General features: G+C 46.8%; 1 protein-coding gene across 2 annotated transcripts in view; it reads right to left on the reverse strand.

Annotated features, from left to right (window-relative positions):
* Positions 1 to 18,818, reverse strand: part of sema3d (sema domain, immunoglobulin domain (Ig), short basic domain, secreted, (semaphorin) 3D) — a 28,089-nt gene that overhangs the window by 9,072 nt on the left and 199 nt on the right. For both annotated transcript variants that reach the window (XM_030365725.1, XM_030365724.1), the window contains exons 1-12: positions 18,791 to 18,818; positions 11,294 to 11,577; positions 8,506 to 8,666; positions 6,984 to 7,046; positions 6,748 to 6,867; positions 5,867 to 5,960; positions 5,229 to 5,357; positions 3,625 to 3,761; positions 1,932 to 2,046; positions 1,374 to 1,443; positions 978 to 1,122; positions 176 to 398 (exon numbers count right to left, since the gene is read on the reverse strand). The exon at positions 18,791 to 18,818 is cut by the window's right edge and continues 199 nt beyond it. In XM_030365725.1, the coding sequence (XP_030221585.1) occupies positions 176 to 398; positions 978 to 1,122; positions 1,374 to 1,443; positions 1,932 to 2,046; positions 3,625 to 3,761; positions 5,229 to 5,357; positions 5,867 to 5,960; positions 6,748 to 6,867; positions 6,984 to 7,046; positions 8,506 to 8,666; positions 11,294 to 11,516 (1,480 nt within the window). In that variant the 5' untranslated portion in view covers positions 11,517 to 11,577; positions 18,791 to 18,818. The remainder of the gene's footprint in view (positions 1 to 175; positions 399 to 977; positions 1,123 to 1,373; positions 1,444 to 1,931; positions 2,047 to 3,624; positions 3,762 to 5,228; positions 5,358 to 5,866; positions 5,961 to 6,747; positions 6,868 to 6,983; positions 7,047 to 8,505; positions 8,667 to 11,293; positions 11,578 to 18,790) is intronic.

Consider the following 18,818-nt stretch of genomic DNA (forward strand, 5'->3'; position numbering starts at 1 on the left):
ACTGTGTTGGGGGATAAGTGTGTGTCCGTGTGGGGGAAAGATAAGGATGTGTGTGTTTGTGTGTGTGTGTATTTGTGCGGGCGTATGTGTGCGCTTGTGCGTGCACGGGCGTGTGCGTATGCATGCGTGTGCATGTGCGTGCGGTTCCTCGACATGGCGTTCACGTGTGCCTCACCTGTTCCGAGGAACATGACCTCGTACTGGCCGTCCTCAGCGGAGACGCGGTCCACCACGATCTGCGTGAGCGTGTACTCGGCGCGCACCAGCTGGAAGACGGGCCGGCCGTTCAGCGGGAGCACCGAGCCGTGCATCAGCGGGTGGAAGCGCACGAAGCTGACCACCTCATCGGGGAAGTCCTTGGTGGTCTTGATCTTCGCGTCGTACGTCTTGCTGGGGCACTGAGGGGTCGGGAAGGGAGAGAGGGTGCTGATCTCGTAAGGGTTCTCTTTAACTCAGCGTTTTCTGGAAGTTATTGTTAGCATTTTGGGTTTCATTCGCGTTAATGCATGTTCCCAGTCGTCGTGTTACGCTTCTTAAAGTCGGGTAAATGGAAATTCAAATTGACAGTTGACTTGGCAGCTGTGGAGAACGTCGCCCTCTTGTGTCACGCTGCAGAGTTGCAGGGAAATGCATCTTAAATAAAAAATACCTGGGACACGCTACCCCCCCCCCCCCCCCCCCCGGAAGAATCTGCACTAAATGTGAAACTTTAAGTGAATATGTATCTATGCTATGAATGATAAGACAATCTATCATACAATATTGGTATAGAAAGTTATAAAGTTTACGTGAACGTATGACTCTTTGTCTGCCTGCCTCGCATCCGGATGGTGTCACACACACACACACACACACACACACACACACACACACACACACACACACACACACACACACACACACACACACACACACACACACACACACACACACACACACACACACACACACACACACACACACACACACACACTAACCGTCCCGGGGCGTGGGTAGGGGATCCTGCCCTCGTATTCAACCCAGCGGTGGTCGGGGCCCTCCTTGTGGGCGTAGGGCCCGTTGAACACGGCCCTGATGTCCGCCATGCTGTACACACACACCGCTGAGCCCCGGAAGATGGAGCTGGAGAGGAGAGCGAGGGGGGGGGGGGGGTTTAGGGGAGATCCAACACAGAGCAGTGGTGTAACTGCCCTTACACACCAACCAGATTATCGGTCGACAGTGGGACGATAATCGGGTTGGAAAGATCACCGACAGCTTTGACGACAGCCGATCGCACGGCACACACCATACAGACTCAGGTCACCGAAGACCGATACTCTGTTTGGTGTGTCAGGGCCTGAAGAGAGACGCCGGGGTGGGGCTGAACTCACCTGGAGGTGGTGAAGACCCCGTACACCACGGGGTTCTTATCGTCTCTGGTGGGAAGCATGAAGATGTCCTCTGTATATTTAAAAAGACACAATAAAGATACATCACCGAAATATAAAACGGTCCTCTGCTTAAAAGGAAATCTGAAAAAAAATATGGAAATTCCCTCTGTGAGTTAGACTGTTGATGAGTGGCCAGGTAGTCCATGTAGAACCGATAAGGCTGTTTGCCAGGTTTATGGATTCATAGGACACCACAGCCTTGCCAATGGCACCGCGGGGTAAACAAATATCCAGTGAGACCAAAAATGAAAGCTGGCTGCTGTACAGGTAAGAGCCCACCTGCCCATTGTGTTGGCTACTTCACACGCCAGAGAGAGTGCACGGACGGAGAGATAGAGATCAAAACACAACAGAACTGAAGCAAGCAAAGTGGTGTGTGTTTGTGTCCATGTGTCTCGCAGCATTGCATGTGGTTTGAGGTAGCAGCTCGTGCCTGTGTGCATTCCTGTGTGTGTTGTTGTTGTTGTGTGTGAGTGTGTGCGTGAGTGCGTGACTTACGGAGCTCATCAAAGTGTGTGTCTACTCCGTCAGGCCCAGGAATGGAGCACACCAGTCTGGCTTTGAGGAAGGTGGTCCATTTGTTGGTCAGACTCCGCAGACCACCCACGTCGTTCTACGAACACAACAACAACAAACCGTGTGTAACTGCTGCACTGTCTCGCTTCCCTAATGGCAACGGTAATCCTCGGAGCGATTACACTAGCAAAACACATTGTGACCCCAGTTAGTGTAATGGGATGAATACATTCGAGGACAAACCCTTCCAGACCGGCCTCTACTTTCAGCACTGAAACAAACGGATGGATCGCGTGCCATAAAGATGCAAGTTATTTAAATAACAACAATTGCTGAACATCTTGCGAACATACCACTAACCTGAAAACAATGAAACACAAACACGCGATATGAAACCAAGGGATAGAAAATGGAGAAACGATCAAATAATAATGTGAACAGATTAATGAAAGAGAACTCGGACATCAAACAAGAGTCCCCATTAATAATGCATTTGCTGCGGTTTGCATGTGAATGGCTTGTTTGAAGTGGCAACCTTTGATGGGAGGGGGGGCTAGGACAAGAGCACTTCAGCCCAGGCCTTTGTCTTGCCGGAGAGACGGAAACGTAAACCTCCTTATTAACATGGACAGGTGGACTAACCCAACAACAGAAAAGGGAGCAGACCTTTATGGGTCAACAAGAGCAAAAGTAAGTGTGCGCCTGAGAAAAGCAAACCCGCAAAGCACTTAACGAGCCTTGCTTCCCAACGACGAGGGGCTTCAAAAGACCCCACCGAGGTCCTGCTCTCCCGGTGGAGGAGCGTCTCACAGGGACAGAGCGAGGCCGACAGTGTGGGGGAGAGTTTGAGACGGACCCAGCAGTAGAATAGCGGTGGGAGCACTTTATAGTCTACATTGCAGCTTACTCCCAGGTCATAAATGCTCTGAAAGCTTTTTAACTGAGGATTTAGCAACGGGTCTCTGAATGCTTTGAAGGCACGACTGTTTGGGATAGTTTTAAGTGTCTTTGCTTCTTTCCTCTTTTAGATGCCGTCTATCCATGCTTTAGTGACACGACTTACTCGACTGCAGTCATATAGATTCTGGTTGTGAAGATGCTCTGTGAAATGTTTAATCAAATGTTGACAATGTGACTGGGAAGATCCTACTACACATAATTGTGTAATAATTTATTTAAGGGAGCAGCAATAAATAAATTATTCTTTATTTTGTCGGTTGATCATTCATTTAATAATCTTTGTGAGGTATTCATTGTATTCACGTGTGCACCAACCAACATCCAGAGCATTCTATCTCAGTATCTATCCTAACGGCTCTCAGTGGAGCTGGGGAGCCATCCCCAGATGAAGGAGGAGTGCATCTTGATTTACCCTGCGGACAGCAGGATGCATCTGAACACAGGAAGCCCTCCTCCCAGTGGGTCATAAAACCCATCTGCACTGGCCCACACAGCAGGGATCTGCTTAATCAGATGTATGACTTCCACATACCCAGTCAGACATTTGGTCACCCCCTCATGCTTGGTCTTTCTCAAGTGTTCCTCGGCTCGAAATCCATCTTATCGATGCTATACAGCAATAGCAAGGACGCTATGGCTAACACTCACTGTTGCCTTAACACGATCGACATCCTTCTTCGTTTATTTTGTGTCACATTCTCAATTGAGACCTCACCTTGCAGACGCGCGCCACGCGGGACAGGATGCTTTTGTCCTTGCCCTCCCGGGAGACTTCGCGGAAGAAAAAGTAGATCTTATCGTCGTCCGGGTTGTGGGTGTCGGACATGGGATGAGCCGATATGAAGCTGGCCTCTGAAGATATTGACATTAGGAGAAAATGGCCCCGGTGAAACCAGCACTAAAGCACTTCAGACCAATGCACGCTCTTCACACAAACAAACACAAAAACACCATCGATGGCCTCTGTGGGAAGCGACAAGCATAATAAATCTTTGGGAAAGGCATACGTATACAAAGTGACCCCGCCGGGGAGGTGGGGGGGGGGAGTTGAGCTAAGTGTTGCGGTGACATTATATCAACATTAGCTCAACCCTTGGAGGCCGGGGCCAGACACCCCAGGGTGGGTCCCTGACTGGGGCTGCAGTGTTCACCGGGTCACTGGGTAATGCACGGAGAACAGGGGCGACCCGTGCATACCGAGGTCATATCAACAGGTTCCCAGCGGGCCCGCACATAAACAAACAAACAAACAAACAAACACGTATGCATCTTGACATTCGATTCAACACACACACACACACAGAAACTCTTCATAACAGACACACACGCATCCATACACACACACACAATGTAATCGTCATAACAGGCAAGCACACACACACACACACACTCGGCCACACACACACTCGGCCACACAGAAACCAACATACATACACACCGACAGCCTTTCCGTCGTCTGGAGAAGAAAAACCATACGACACAAGGCAAGCCACAAAGCGAAAAAAAGACAGAAGGAGACGGAAGAAAATAAAGGAGAGTGAGGGAGACAGCCAGGAGACATAAGGACTACAATATGTCACAGAAGCAGTGCGTGTGCGAGTGTGTGTGTGTGTGTGTGACTCAGTGAAATGTGGAGCCCATGTGTCAGGAGTTAAATCTCAGTGACAACTGTTGATCCTCTGCAGCCCATCACGGGCAATAAAGCTGTCTGGTCAGCAGGCGTGTGTACACAAGCAGAAGAACGCGGCGCATGCATTAGTACGTGATTGAATGTGCCTGCACGTGAGCCCGTATTCCTGTGTTGCATTGTCCCTAATTGTACTGTTTTCGCTTCGCTTGTTTATGGGAATTAAACTCAATGCCGTGCACACGGCCCAAAAACTGATGGGTGGCACGGGCAGCACTATAGCGTTTCATTGGCTGTTTAAACACCGTACTTTATCACTGCATTACTTTTTATGCCTCTACTATCCCCTACAATCTTCTTATTTATTCCTAATAGGTGTACGGCCCTCGATGACTAGTCCAGGGCACTGCCTTTATATCACGCAGTAAATTACCCCGTAGTTATGGCCCTTATTTTACTGTGGCGTTCCAATAAAAGTTCCCTTTTCCATTAAATGAATCAATGAGTTCCTTTTCCGCACGGCTGGAATGTCCAAACCCACACATAGTCCCTTGTGTTAGGCAGAGTTTAGGTATACGACGATTAGGAGGAAAAACTTAAGAGCATAACAAGTTGTGACAGCACTTAGCTGGCTGGTGAGTGTTTGGCAGTGTGTGTGTGTATGTGTGTGCGTATGTGTTTGTAGGGGTTACCATTGATCCAGTAGTCCTCGGAGATCTCAGTGCGTATGTAGTTCTGGTCGGGCGGTGGGCCCAGGGAGCGAGTGAAGGTGGTGTCTTTGCCCAGGAAGTCTGAAGCCGTGCCTGCATACAGGTACTGGTCTAGAACAGGTTCATCAGAGTCAATATGAGCGACAGAGCCATGGCTGAATGAAGCCTAATTTTGAACTATTTTGTTATTGTGTTCAGATTCAGCAAAAATGTCGAAAGAAACCCTTGTCCAAGTAGTGTATGATTAATGATCACATTTTTGGTTGAATAACCATGCTTGTATATATTTGACTTCACTGGCTTACCTTATTCAAAACACAACAAATATGAAAACTACACACACACATACACAATCCACTCCATATTTTTATACTTCTTTGCCAAACTCGTGTTTTTATTCATTTTCAATTTTGCTGTTAAAACTAGCATACGTTTCCCTCTTGTGCAAGGAGAGCAAATCATGACGGAAAGACGATTGTTAGAAACAGATTCCCTCAAACATCTGTGGGGATGTGCACAGATTATTGTTTATTTAGAGCATATGTGCTAGCAGGATCTAGATATGTAATTAAGAAATTAAGACATAGAGCATCCATCTCTCACGTTAGTAACTGTCTCACCTGTAAGGACTGAGGTGAATGGTTGCCGGGGATCAAAAGGACATTTTAATCTCCCCGATTCAAACGAGCTGGGGAGCAGCTGGAACACCCCGCTCTGAAATACAGCGACCGCACTGATATGTATCACATCCATGAACACATGATGCCCAAATCAGTTTTCACCCTTGTTCATGTAACATGCTAGCTTTGTGAAACCATCCAGGAATCATGCTTGAGTTCCACAATGAATCTCAGTCAGGCTGGGAAGCGATTGAGTTCCATTTATGGGCAAGGGCTTGTTCAAAAAACGTCAGCCGATCAGATGACATTACTGTGAGACTCTTTATTCCCTAGCTCTTGGCATATCCAGTGCAAACTAAAGCAAAAGCAGATTCTCCTCCTCTGAGGAAGCATTCTGTGCACATTTCTGTTGATCTTTACACATTGTTATTTAGTCTATATCAGATAAAATGGCTTTGCTCCATCGATTGCTACACCTCCCTAGGGCCCAGCCGAAGGGAGGTGTGGCCATGCTAGTCTCTGGCGCTCCTTGCCTCGTTATTAACTGAAACTCCCTCTCCAAAGTGCCTGATTGGTCCAGTCATTTTTTGGAGGGATAGACTTTCCACCGGATCGAGATCGAGATCACACTCGGAGAGTAACACAATGTGAGCTCGGATGGTCTCACAAGGCTAGCTGCAGGCTGCCATGCTATCATATATACCTCTCTGTGGCCGGTGAGCTCACAAGGCTAGCTGCAGGCTGCCATGCTATCATATATACCTCTCTGTGGCCGGTGAGCTCACAAGGCTAGCTGCAGGCTGCCATGCTATCATATATACCTCTCTGTGGCCGGTGAGCTCACAAGGCTAGCTAGCTGGCTGCCATGCTATCATATATACCTCTCTGTGGCCGGTGAGCTCGATGAAGGCACAGGTGGGGTGGAAGGCTCCGGTGCCACAGGCGTACACGTGCGTGTGGTTGTAGTTGTGGAGCACCCGGACAAAGTTAGCACACTCCAGCTGGGTTCAGAGGTCAAAGGGGAGGGGGGGGGGGGGATTGATGCATGTAGATCCATTCAAAAACAAAGTGGAATCCATCAAATCAAATGTTGTTGTCTTTTCTTCTTTAGACTTACATTTACATTTTTCCCAGCCAGTTTGCACATCTTCACTCTGTCAAGAGAAGCAGGCCAGACGATCTGAGAATAGACAAAAGCAGGGTAAAGAATGACCCACGGCGTACTCTGACATGTGGTTCCTTTGAACTAAAATAAATCACATACTTTGTGTAAGAACCATTCTGATCCAGGGCTTTGGAGAGGTGATCAATGGCATTAGCTTGGTGGTGGATACTGTCGGTATGAACACCTCTGGTTCAGAGGTGGAACACATCAGAGTGACCACGCTAGAACACACCGCTCCATGTCCACATGTGTTATAACAGGCTTATGTGCTTAGCATGTTTCCCCACAAATCCCACCATGGAGAGCCATCGCCTTCGCTATTTATGGGTCAACAGAGCCTCGGCACACACCACCCGGGTCTCGTGGTGCTGGAGGCTTGCATGCCGCAAAGGGCCATTCACGGCACCTCGATGTATCGATGGAGTACCGTTAGTGGTGCTCAGGAGCACTTTGGCGTGAGGTAGACTTCTGAATCAGATCGAGCATTTCAGAGGACCCGGGCATTTTTTCCACATTATACAATAGAGAGGGCTTATGGTCAATACTTTGGCCTGGAAGGAATGATCACCCCATCATTACTGGATGATACCGGCTTTTGTCTCCATCGTACTACACTACTCACACTACTCTGTATATAATGGTCGATGTTTCAACAACTGATGGTGGTGGTTTCCCTTGAATGGCCACCGGAGAGAGTACAGAAGGGCAACACTTTAAGAGCTGGAAGTGAGAGTTAAACCAACAAGATAAAGATCCACTTAATACAAAGTCGTCTGCTCGCGGATCAACCACAGCTGCGTAAACACAGTCCGACTCCCCAAACCTTAACACATGTCGCCCGTGGCTTTTAGTGTGCTGACATTGGAGTGCATTTGGGGGTACCCGTTGTGCATCTTTTTGCATACATAAATGCAGTTATCTATGCCGTGTCTGTGGGCCAGCGTAAGCTCTTAACATGTGATTACAGTGAGCGGCAGCACACAGGTCTGTGGGACAGAGTAAGCCCTTAACATGTGATTACAGTGAGCGGCAGCACACAGGTCTGTGGGACAGAGCGCATTCCATCTTTGCAGTGCACCAGGCAGCAGTAACGGAGAAATAACTCGCATGACCTCTGACAGGTATGCAAGGATGAGGAGATAAGTCAGGTAATGAGGACGTGTTTGCAGAGCACGGTGTGAGGGCGTGCCGACGTCTCCAGTGACTCCGAGCATGCGTCTGGTTGTCTGAGGATGGGAGTAATTATTGTGCGTGTGTGTATATTATGGTCCACAGAGTACTCCGCTCCACTCTCTTCCTGCATATTCCCCTTCTGCCGAGGGTGCAAGGGGTCTTGAGACTTATCTAAACATCTCCAAGTATAGATAAACACCCTCCCCCCCTTGACAGAGCACGAGCAGTCGTAGTCGCAGTGGTAACCTTCTTTTTGGCGCATGTTTAAGTCGGTAACACTTTGTGAAGCAGGGTACGATACCTTTCGGGGGGCTCTGGAGAGGTTGTCGGGGTCAAGGAGATAGACGTGATCCCTGGCCCCCAGTAGAAGGCGACCCTTCTCCTCGTCCAACAGCAGTGTGTGGGAGTGGAGGCCCCCAGAGGCCCCCATAAACACAGACACACTGCCACTCTGCACCAGCTCTGAGAGGAGGGCCACAGGGGGAGAAGTGCATTTAGAGCTAATTTCATATTTGTTCAATTATTATTATTCATTCATTCTGAGGGAGCACTTTGCAATCGCTCACAATTTCTATTCTCAAATAGTGTATAGTAGTTGTAGTAGTATCATTTAAAATTGGTTACGTCTGTGCAGGAAATAAGCTCCATACGAGCGTGATCTTTTATTCAATGGGATATGAGAATCCTAGCAAGTAATCAGCTGAAGCATCACAACGGGAACTCAGGAAAATAATAGACAACATAATAAAATAGAGCTGTTTACAACAGCGCCATTGGCAAGTACATTGCCTGTTCTGAGCCTGACTAGGAGGGTGAAATATCCTTATCCTGGCTGTATCGAGCATGGGTCAGTACAGAAGCATTCCCAGAGTAAACACTGGCCTGATGCGCAGGCGACAGCCAGTGGGAGTCTCTCTGAAAGGATTGACTTTGTGATTACCCTCTCCGTGTGAGGGATTGCGGGAGGTTGCTAACCTTCACTGTTTGAACTCCCCGGACCTCCTCTAGTCAGTGGCCCACGCACGGCACTTTAATGCCTCCTTCTATACACACACCCCGTGCTCCCATCTTCACCTCTGTGCACTCTTACACACATTGAAAGACGGCACATGGACACACACACACACAGTTAGACAACGAATGTTTTCAGAGACCCACACAAAGACACAAACTCACATATATGCCTGCATCTAAAATGCCCCCAAAGACCAAGAACCACACACACACACACACACACACACACACACACACACACACACACACACACACACACACACACACACACACACACACACACACACACACACACACACACCCTTTGCCCCTCTCTCTCTCTAAAGCCAGAGCTAAACCTCACAGAGAGATTAGCGATGCTAGCCTTTGGCTAACGCTAATCTGTTCTGTAAACACACAGCACTGTGAGCCCATTGAAAAGGCATTGGTTAGCTTTTACAGCTTAGCATAAGACCCACACCTTTCACTGGAGAGCACAGCCTGCAGCAGCTCCTTTCAACAAGTCTTGGTCGTTAGCTTCAAGGCTAAAGCACTGGAGCACTTTAATCGTCACATTTATTTGATTTAGAGAGCTCAGGCAGGCGTGCAGTCAGTAGGTTTAATTCGGAATCAATAAACGATTGATTCCGATTTTTGCAATGTGATACTGTGTTGTATCAAACAGACCGCCTTGTGCAAGTAAAGAGATCGGTTCTCAACTCCACTTTGTCTGACTCTAGTAAAACTTTAATGTATTTCTGCAACAACACACGATGACGATTCACTTTATGCCCCATCAAGTACGCTCATGAAAAGCAACATATTATCTATATAAAGATCTATTCTAGCTCTGCTTCAACCCATTCATCAATCACAGTCAACTGACTTCCTTGCAACAGAAATCCAAAATATAAGCATCAGTTTCAACAAAGCCAGATTTTACGAGGCTGGTCAACTGGCATGGTGAAGCGACCACAGGCTTTACCCCGGCCAACTAAAAACTGAGGATTCTCTTTGAGCGGTCACTTTCTTATTTACTTGTGCAAGCTCTGATGTTTAGAGAGACAATTCGAAAAACTAAGTGATGTTGATGTGTGACTGAGGTTGTAATCAGTGCTAGGGAATAGAGCTTGGCTGCAATTTTAACTCTGTCTTGGTAAATAAGAGTTCAACATGGACACATTCAAATTAACTTTGCACAAATCAACCAATAAGGTGCGTAAGTGTCTTAGATAATGAGTCACTTATCTTGAAAGAATATTCAAATAAATCTGCATTTCATTTTTTTATTATAAAAAGCGGCCTGCAAAAGGCACAAGCAATGGGAAACGCTGTAGCTAAACTGCAGCCTAACTGCTAAGTAAATAGCTACAATGTATTCCTGCTGTATAGTTGTATTTATTTTGGAATCGGAGGACATGAAAGCACATCTATTTCAAGCAGTTTGGTTTAGGAAGCACTTAAGTGGCCAAAAGTTTTTGCAGGGTTGAAGGCAGAGAAAATATACTTTGGGCTCTCTATGGGGAATCTACTTTACAGGGCAGGACCAGTGTGTTCTGTCCCTCCTGGTCTGGTATTCTAGAGATTAAGAAGCCTTCGTAGAATGTGCAGTTAAAACAAAGTCTGCAGTAAAGTTCAAAAGGTTTTTTTTTTTTTAAAGGGAGCTGTAAACTAGCTTTCCTACGGTGGAACTACGCAAACAATTCGGTACCATAGCACTGAAGCACAAGGAACCCAATGCAGTCCTGGAACAGGTTGATATAAACATGAAAAACTGAGCATAGTATACTCTGAGTGTAGCCGCAGAGTATATTGTTGTATTTCACTTAAAAAATATATATACATTTATATTTTGACACACACATTCAGGAAAACATTCTTCTGATGTTAAATCTTGTAAGATATGACAAAAAAAGCAACTTGTATTTTTAAAGTGCAGAAATCATATACTTTAATCTGTCTATATTATGAAAGCCTAAAAAAGGCTAACAAATAAATAAATATAAATACACACACACACACATTCCCAATAGTATTCCACAATCCCTCAACATTCCCAGCCTCCGTCCACCCCCGTTGACGTGTGGTCCCCCTACCTTTGTGGCTGAGTGTGACCCTGGGTACCCCCTGGAGTGAGGCGCTGGCTGCTGATGGCAGAGGAGCCCCCAGGAGCAGCAGCGGCAGCAGGCCCAGGAACAGCAGCCTCGGGTGGGAGGCTGTCCAAGACCTCACCGAGGCCCCCGGCAGCGCCCTCCGTGGAGCTGGACGGCCACGCGTCTCCTCCTGGGAGGGGCTCCCGGTACCATAGCCCCCATCCATCTTCCTGGTGGGTGGGTTCAGTGTGTTAGGCCGGGTGTTTCAGCACTCACTCCAAAGGGCCCTGAAAGAGACACACAGCCCTTTAGTCATGGCAACTCTGTGTGTGGGTTTGTGTGCTGTGTGTGTGTGTGAGCTCAGTGATGATACTTGAAGTAGTTAAGCTGGAAAGTATACCCTAGCAGGAAATGTACACACACCGGTTGTTGTGGGTATTCATTCATTTCACCATGGAGTCCCACAGGCATGTGGCTTGCCCTGCTACTTGGCTTCAGCTGTTGTCTTGCAACAGCCTATCCCATTGTTTCTCATTTTAAACCTTGTTTGCTCAAAACAAAGTCACAGAGTCTCTCATTCTCTCTCTAACTCTCCCTCTGTCTGTCTCCCTCTGTCTGTCTGTCTGTCTGTCTCCCTCTCCCTCCCTCCCTTTATGTTATATTATAAATGGACCATGTCCTATCCCACTCTTCATGCTACATTAGACAGACCGATGCTGCAGACATTTGTCAATCCACACTGACAGCTACAAAGTATATCAGTTGATTAAAACAGCATAGCCGACGGGAGCATGCATGTTAGTGGTGTTCTTATTCTGTAGCGTCAGAGTGAATGAGCCGGAACACTCATTGTAGCACAGCACTGAAGTGTTAGACCGATGGCAGTTGGTTTTCTTTTGAATTGTGTTTTGACTGAGAAATGTATTATTCAAGGGTTGTAATCGTGTGAAAGACATGTTGGGGCCCTCGGCAGAATCTCAGAGGGGATCTTTTTTTTGGTTTCTTTCAGAGACGCGTCTCAGCGCTGAACATCCTGTCGAGCTACTCATTAACTTGTCGACGAGTAAGCAACAACTTAATTAGAAGAAAAATGAATGAATCCAAAGAATGTGTGACCTCCGACTCACTCGTTCCCCTCTCCTCTCTGCCTCTATTCTTCATTCTTTCTCTCCCCTTTCTCACCCCTTCTTTATCACCCTCTCCCCCTCCTCTTCCCCCTCCTCCTGCCCCATCATGAGATACATCAATATGAACCTGTCTCAGGACAATCTAAACATGTCAAAACTAATTAATGGATCCCTTCAATGCATGCACATGTACGCACGCACGCACGCACACACACACTAATAACAAACCAGTTTTCACCCTCTGGGAAATACTTAACCAAGAAAAACAACCAACACCAATATTGTTGCAATTGAAGCAAGTGTGCGTTGGATCGCCTACTTCAAACTCTGGCTGCAGGGCATCACTCACACACGCACACAAGCACAACAAATATACTGTGTCTGCACTCTGCACACACACAGCCTGCACACCGTGGCAAGCAACTCATATCTGAGTGAGGGAGCTATGGCGGGAGGGGAGAGGGGGAGAGCCTCCTTAACTAGGAGAGGGCAATGACACAATCTCAGTCATGTGAGAACACTTCATGTCAAGCATGCTCCATCATCTTCTCAGCGCCGCCGAGCCAGAGACGTCCATCACAGGCAGCGGGGAGGGGATGGCCCGGGGCAGGGCCTGGCTCCAGAAGCACCAGGGAGGCTCCGGTGGTAGGAGTGCACGGTAACATGCTCCATCTGCTTTCAATGGCTGACAAGGAGCCGTCAACGGCGGAGAGATGCCTAGCAGATACCCGCTGTGGGTGGATCTCTCTCGCTGTCTGTCTCCCTCTCCGGAACATTCAGACACTGAGTTTTGGCAGATGCACAGAGTACCTCAGCCACTCTCCTGCTTTTACTTTTAGTACTTCTTTAACTGGATGGAACAGACTCAGGGAAGACGGTGATGCAATGCATTGCACTCCTTTATAGACGACTAACAAGCAGCGGGTATATTTTCTGACGTTGGGTCTTATCTTCTACATTTTATTGTGATGGCTAGCATATCTGGGATCCCAGAAAACATAATGCTGGTTGCAGCCCAGCACAAAGAAGCAGAATGTACAAAGAAAGGGTTGAGATTTCTTCTTCTCCTGGTTAAATATAATACAATAATGATTGACCCCTGCCCCCCTTGACATTATTTACTGCATCATAGCATCCGGCAAACAGTGTGAAGTTAAAAACACCAGAGAGTGATGGAGATTGAATGCAAGAAAGTGTGCGTGTGTGCGCGTGCGCGTGCGTGTGAGAGAGAGAGGCGAGAAAAAGAGATAGTCAAATGCCATGCAGGTCAAACTAACAACCGGCTGTTTCCTACAATCGCTGTTGTCTTTAGCAGTGTGGCTTATGCACACACACACACACACACACACACACACACACACACACACACACACACACACACACACACACACACACACACACACACACACACACACACACACACACACACACACACACACACACACACACACGAGGTGGAGCGGGGCGGCTGATCTGAAACAATCCTGAGTGTGATGGTGACAGACCGAATCCGATGATCTCAGAGCCCGGCAGAAAGCAGTTTAACCGCTGACAACCGGGGTTCTGGCCCGACATCAAACACAACGCACGCGGCCATAAAGACGTGCCGTTCCCAAACACAACTATGCAGCCAGTTCATATTACCACCATTAACCACACTGTATATTATACTAACCCTAAACCTCTGGAAGCGTACTCCCAGTGTGGAGGAGCAGCCAGAGGTGAAGAACACCACCGCTGAGTCCCTGAAAACAGGAAGCCTCAAAGAGGAGAGGCAGTAGACATAAGGCAGCCAGATGGACGGACAGAAAGACAGGCAGACGGACAGACAGCCCTAATGAGGTGTCCTGTGAGCAGACAGAAGGACCCCGCTGGGCAGGGTATTATCAGAAGTCCCCGGCCCTCCAGGACTTAATGCCGTGCGCCTTGGTTCCCTGACCACAGGCAGAGGCCCGTCAGAATAACACGGCTAATTGTTTCTAGCTCTCAGGACATTAGCTGCTTTTTCTTGGCAGCCATCGGCCACCGCGTTTTTTCTACTTTAGGTTCAAGCGAGCGGGCTACCCCCCCTGTGAGGCTGTGTGCGTTCTACCAGGGTGCAGTACAGCACTGACACTGGAACACATAGGAGTCTCTGTGTTGGGACCAAAACACACACGGGGACAGGAACAAAAACAAAAGTAACTATAAGTTACTTTAGCAAAGAATAAGAGAAAACAGTGTAGCTCGGGAAGGAGTCGAATACAATTGAAAGACATTTCATAGAAAAGTCAAAGGATGTCTAAGGCTATGATTGAGCTCCTCTTAATTGTTATTTTCAGTTGAATTGTTGAATAATAGACCGCTAATGTCCGTTAATACTGCTACTCTATTTTAAAATAGATCTTTAATCTTAATTTTTTAACTTGCCTTTTTAACTTTCTATTTTACTCATTTCTTTGCATATGTTATCTTTTACTTATCTATTATTTTATCGTACGACAATATTTATATGTAAAGCACTTTGAGTCTGCCTTGTGTATGAAAAGTGCTATATAAATAAAGTTGCCTTGCCTTCATTTGATTTTTCTAGCTAAATGAAAAATAAAAATGAATTAAAGAAATATAATCAATACAATGTATGCCCAGACTAGAAGAACATTTCCAGCAAGGTCCTCCAAATTGGAAGTGTGAACAGCACACACGTCCTGGGTGATAATTATTCCAACTATAAAGGTCAGCCAGTCTGGCTGCCTACGTTTCCCCCGTTCTCCGCGGTCTGTTGTCTGAAAATACATCAGTCATATAATACAGCAGAGCGCAGTTGTTAAGGTAACGGGAAACACTGTGGCCTGCAGACGAAGCTTTCCCTCTGCCTTTGTCGGGGACTAGCTTTATGTTTACCGTTACCTAAAGCCGCTATCGCCTTCAGCAGGAGAGGACGCCAGATGACACACTATACCCCTCCATGTAACTGAACCGGGTCGAACGGAGGGCGACTTCTAAGTTCTAACACACATGCAGGTGGGAAGCAGCGAGGAGGGGGGGAGGTGAATTATACCGGATTAAGGGTCTGAACCTCTTCAATGGTGCAGTGTTCAATCAGAAAGAGCCAGAAGAAAAAATTGAAACTAAGTTGAATGGCTATTTGATATGCCTAGGATGTTCAGTGGCTGCCCGTAACTATGGCAACGCATGATAGATACACAAATGGAAAGACTTGCTGGCAGGAAGGACTACGCAAGTAACTCTACACACCCTGTTATTGACACATTCTGATCGGGGAAATCAGGGCTTGTGCAATGCAGAGGTTATGATTCACAGTGAAGGTGTCGCTGTGTCTTCATGGGTGTTTGCATGTATACTGTGCGAGCGCGAGTGTGTGTGTGCATGTGCCTATATAGGTTTGGTATTTGTGTGTTTATGCATTTGTGCGAAGCATGCTGATGTGTCAATGTGTGCAACGTGTGTATGTGTGCGAGTGTGCGATCATGTGTGCCACGCGCTCCGTTTAAATGGGTGTAATTTGATAGCACCTTAAGGTAGGCAGATGGGGCCAACAAAGCAAGGTTTATAATTGAGTTACATGTCAAAGTGCTCTTGTTTTGCCGTTGCATAGCCTGGGGCCAATGGGCTCTACTATAGCAGTCCTTAAGAGTGTTCCCTATCAGCTAGAAGCTATGGGACGAGAGCTCGAATTCTCTCTGTGTCCGGGAACAGGCTCAAAGGGACTACACTCCTGAAAGCAGGGTGGAATCCAGTAGTGTGGAGGAACAAGGGAGGGGATTCAATGCAGCCAGGGTGTCTCTCCGCCAGTCAACTGCACCACCGCCATGGACCGTCTAAAGATAGTAACATCACCAGCCCTCTAAAAGCACCTTTCCTCGCCCGAGCCACAAGCAGGGAGTCCTGAAATCAGACCATATAAGGGTGGACTAGAATGACACATAACAGCCTTTTTATTTTTTTTCTTACACTCTCCACAGAGACACACACACACACACGCATACAAAACCTGCAGTGTTGAGAAAGCCAATGTCTGAAGTTTCGGTTTTCGGCGCAGTGGGACGGCAGAGCCAGTGCTACGCGCCGTAACACAGCTAGCCGTGGTGGAATGAAGGCTGCGGGCCACTTACAACAGAGCAGAATATTGATGCTAGAACTGCAAGGGGCCGTTGGATCAGTCCAGGCATGCCACACTAAGCACGAGGTGAGACACGGGCCACAGGGTGGCTCTGACACAGCACAGCTATGTGAGATGAAGTGGAAATGACCCGTGCCCTGTGCTGTTTTCAATACCCCCAGAGCCAGTTATCCCAACAGAAACACCATTATCAAGCACAAACCGCACCGGCCAACTGCCAATGCTTCAGTTTCAGCCACAGGGGAATATAGTGTGGAGTGTTTAAACTGTGAATTTGTAAGTAAGCTTACCTGTGTGTGTGTGTGTGTGTGTGTGTGTGTGTGTGTGTGTGTGTGTGTGTGTGTGTGTGTGTGTGTGTGTGTGTGTGTGTGTGTGTGTGTGTGTGTGTGTGTGTGTGTGTGTGTGTGTGTGTGTGTCATCAGTGCAATGGAGCAGCGACTGGATGGAGCTCACAGAGTCTAATCAAAGAAGGTTTTCAGAGTCCCCCCTCTCAGGCAGAAATGATTTATTTATCCGCCTGACATGCTGGTCAAATACACTGCAATGTGCCAGAGAAATTATTATCCGAAACACCCCAATCACTCCACCCTTCCATTAGCGCGCTCTCTCTCTCTCTCTCTCTCTCTCTCTCTCTCTCTCTCTCTCTCTCTCTCTCTCTCTCTCTCTCTCTCTCTCTCTCTCTCTCTCTCTCTCTCTCTCTCTCTCTCTCTCTCTCTCTCTCTCTCTCTCTCTCTCTCTCTCTCTCTCTCTCTCTCTCTCTCTCTCTCTCTCTCTCTCTCTCTCTCTCTCCCCCCCCCCCCCCCCCCTTGCTTGCCGCCTCTTCCCTCCCAAATGTAGCTTTCTGTCTCTCTGGTGCTCAAGATGTCTATTTGCATTACTTCTCTGCTGTTGATCCGGGTTGAAGTAAGTAGTTTAAAATCCTCTTTTAGAAGCAGGTTTGTCCTCTGCCCTGTCAGTTCAATCGGGTGTGAGGCTGACTATCTGGGCAGCAGTGCTCCTCAGTTCCTTATGACTGAGGTTCTTTCAGCTCGCCTGCCTCGAACACCCACTGGCATATAGTAAAAACAAAGTGCTTGTGAATACTGCATAAACGTAGGATGGTTTCACTCAAGGCCACACTCAGCACTATACGCCATGTTTGGCTCAGTGACACGTTGTTTAACATTTTAAAATCGTAATGTTTAACATCTTGATGTCAAATGACAAAACGCTCTATACTTAAGTGCAATGTCAGTTGTAGTTTGAGCGTGTGCGGCCCTCTGAAAGCATACAAGTTACAAACGTCCCCTCAGCCTGCCCAAATATATTTCTCAACTTGAAGGGAGGCAGTCATCTGCAGAAGAGTTTGCCCTCTAACTATGCCGAACATCTGGCTTAAAACATACAGTTTGGATTACACCACTATCACAAAGAAATGATGCGAGTAATTTGAGACACAATTCCACAAAGGTAACTGAAACACAAAAGCTGGAGGGAGAGGCAAGATAGGCATATAAAAGTCAACTGATTCATTATATTAGTAAGCTATTGTTATTCAAATGAAAAAAAACAATATACTACAACCAGCAAATAAAAACAATACTTGGTCCTGGTTTACTGACTAAATCGAAATTAATCATTGCCGTTTGTGGATAACTTAGACGTTCACCAAAATTACCAACAATATAATGTTACGTCAATAAGCATAGTCAAATGGGCTGATTCAAATAAAAAATGATTTGGCCAATGTTGTTTGGCAAAGGCCCAAGTCCCTGAATCAATACTGCCAGTGACCAGAATAATGTTGTCTATTATTTAATTCGACATATTCAATACGTTTATTTATTATTTATTTATTATTATTATTAACAAAGGCTAAAGGACTATGATAACAGTTTTTTGTTTCGTTTTATATTTGTTGGGATACAGTTATTTGATTTTGGACTACAAAGAATGACCAATTGCAATGTAATTAACCTACTCCAATAACTAATAATGAGCCAATAATAAATTATAAATGTGGACAATAATCTTACAAAATAACAGGCATATGCCACAAAGTTAAGCGACAACAGGTCACACAGTCCATGTGTCGGCTTTATGGAATCGATACGTCAATCACAAGCAATTGTAACATAATGTTCATCAAACTATTACTCAAATGCAACGCGTTGACACATCGCGGCAGGCTGTAGCCTACTCCCGCAACTTTACATCCGTTTAGGGAGGAAGGATAGCAGGTGAGCCGCTTCGCTACAAGTTGAGCCTTACCTGCGTCTTCTTCTTCCAGCCAAATTAG

Source organism: Gadus morhua, chromosome 9 (genome assembly GCF_902167405.1).
Source record: "Gadus morhua chromosome 9, gadMor3.0, whole genome shotgun sequence".
NCBI lineage: Eukaryota > Metazoa > Chordata > Actinopteri > Gadiformes > Gadidae > Gadus > Gadus morhua.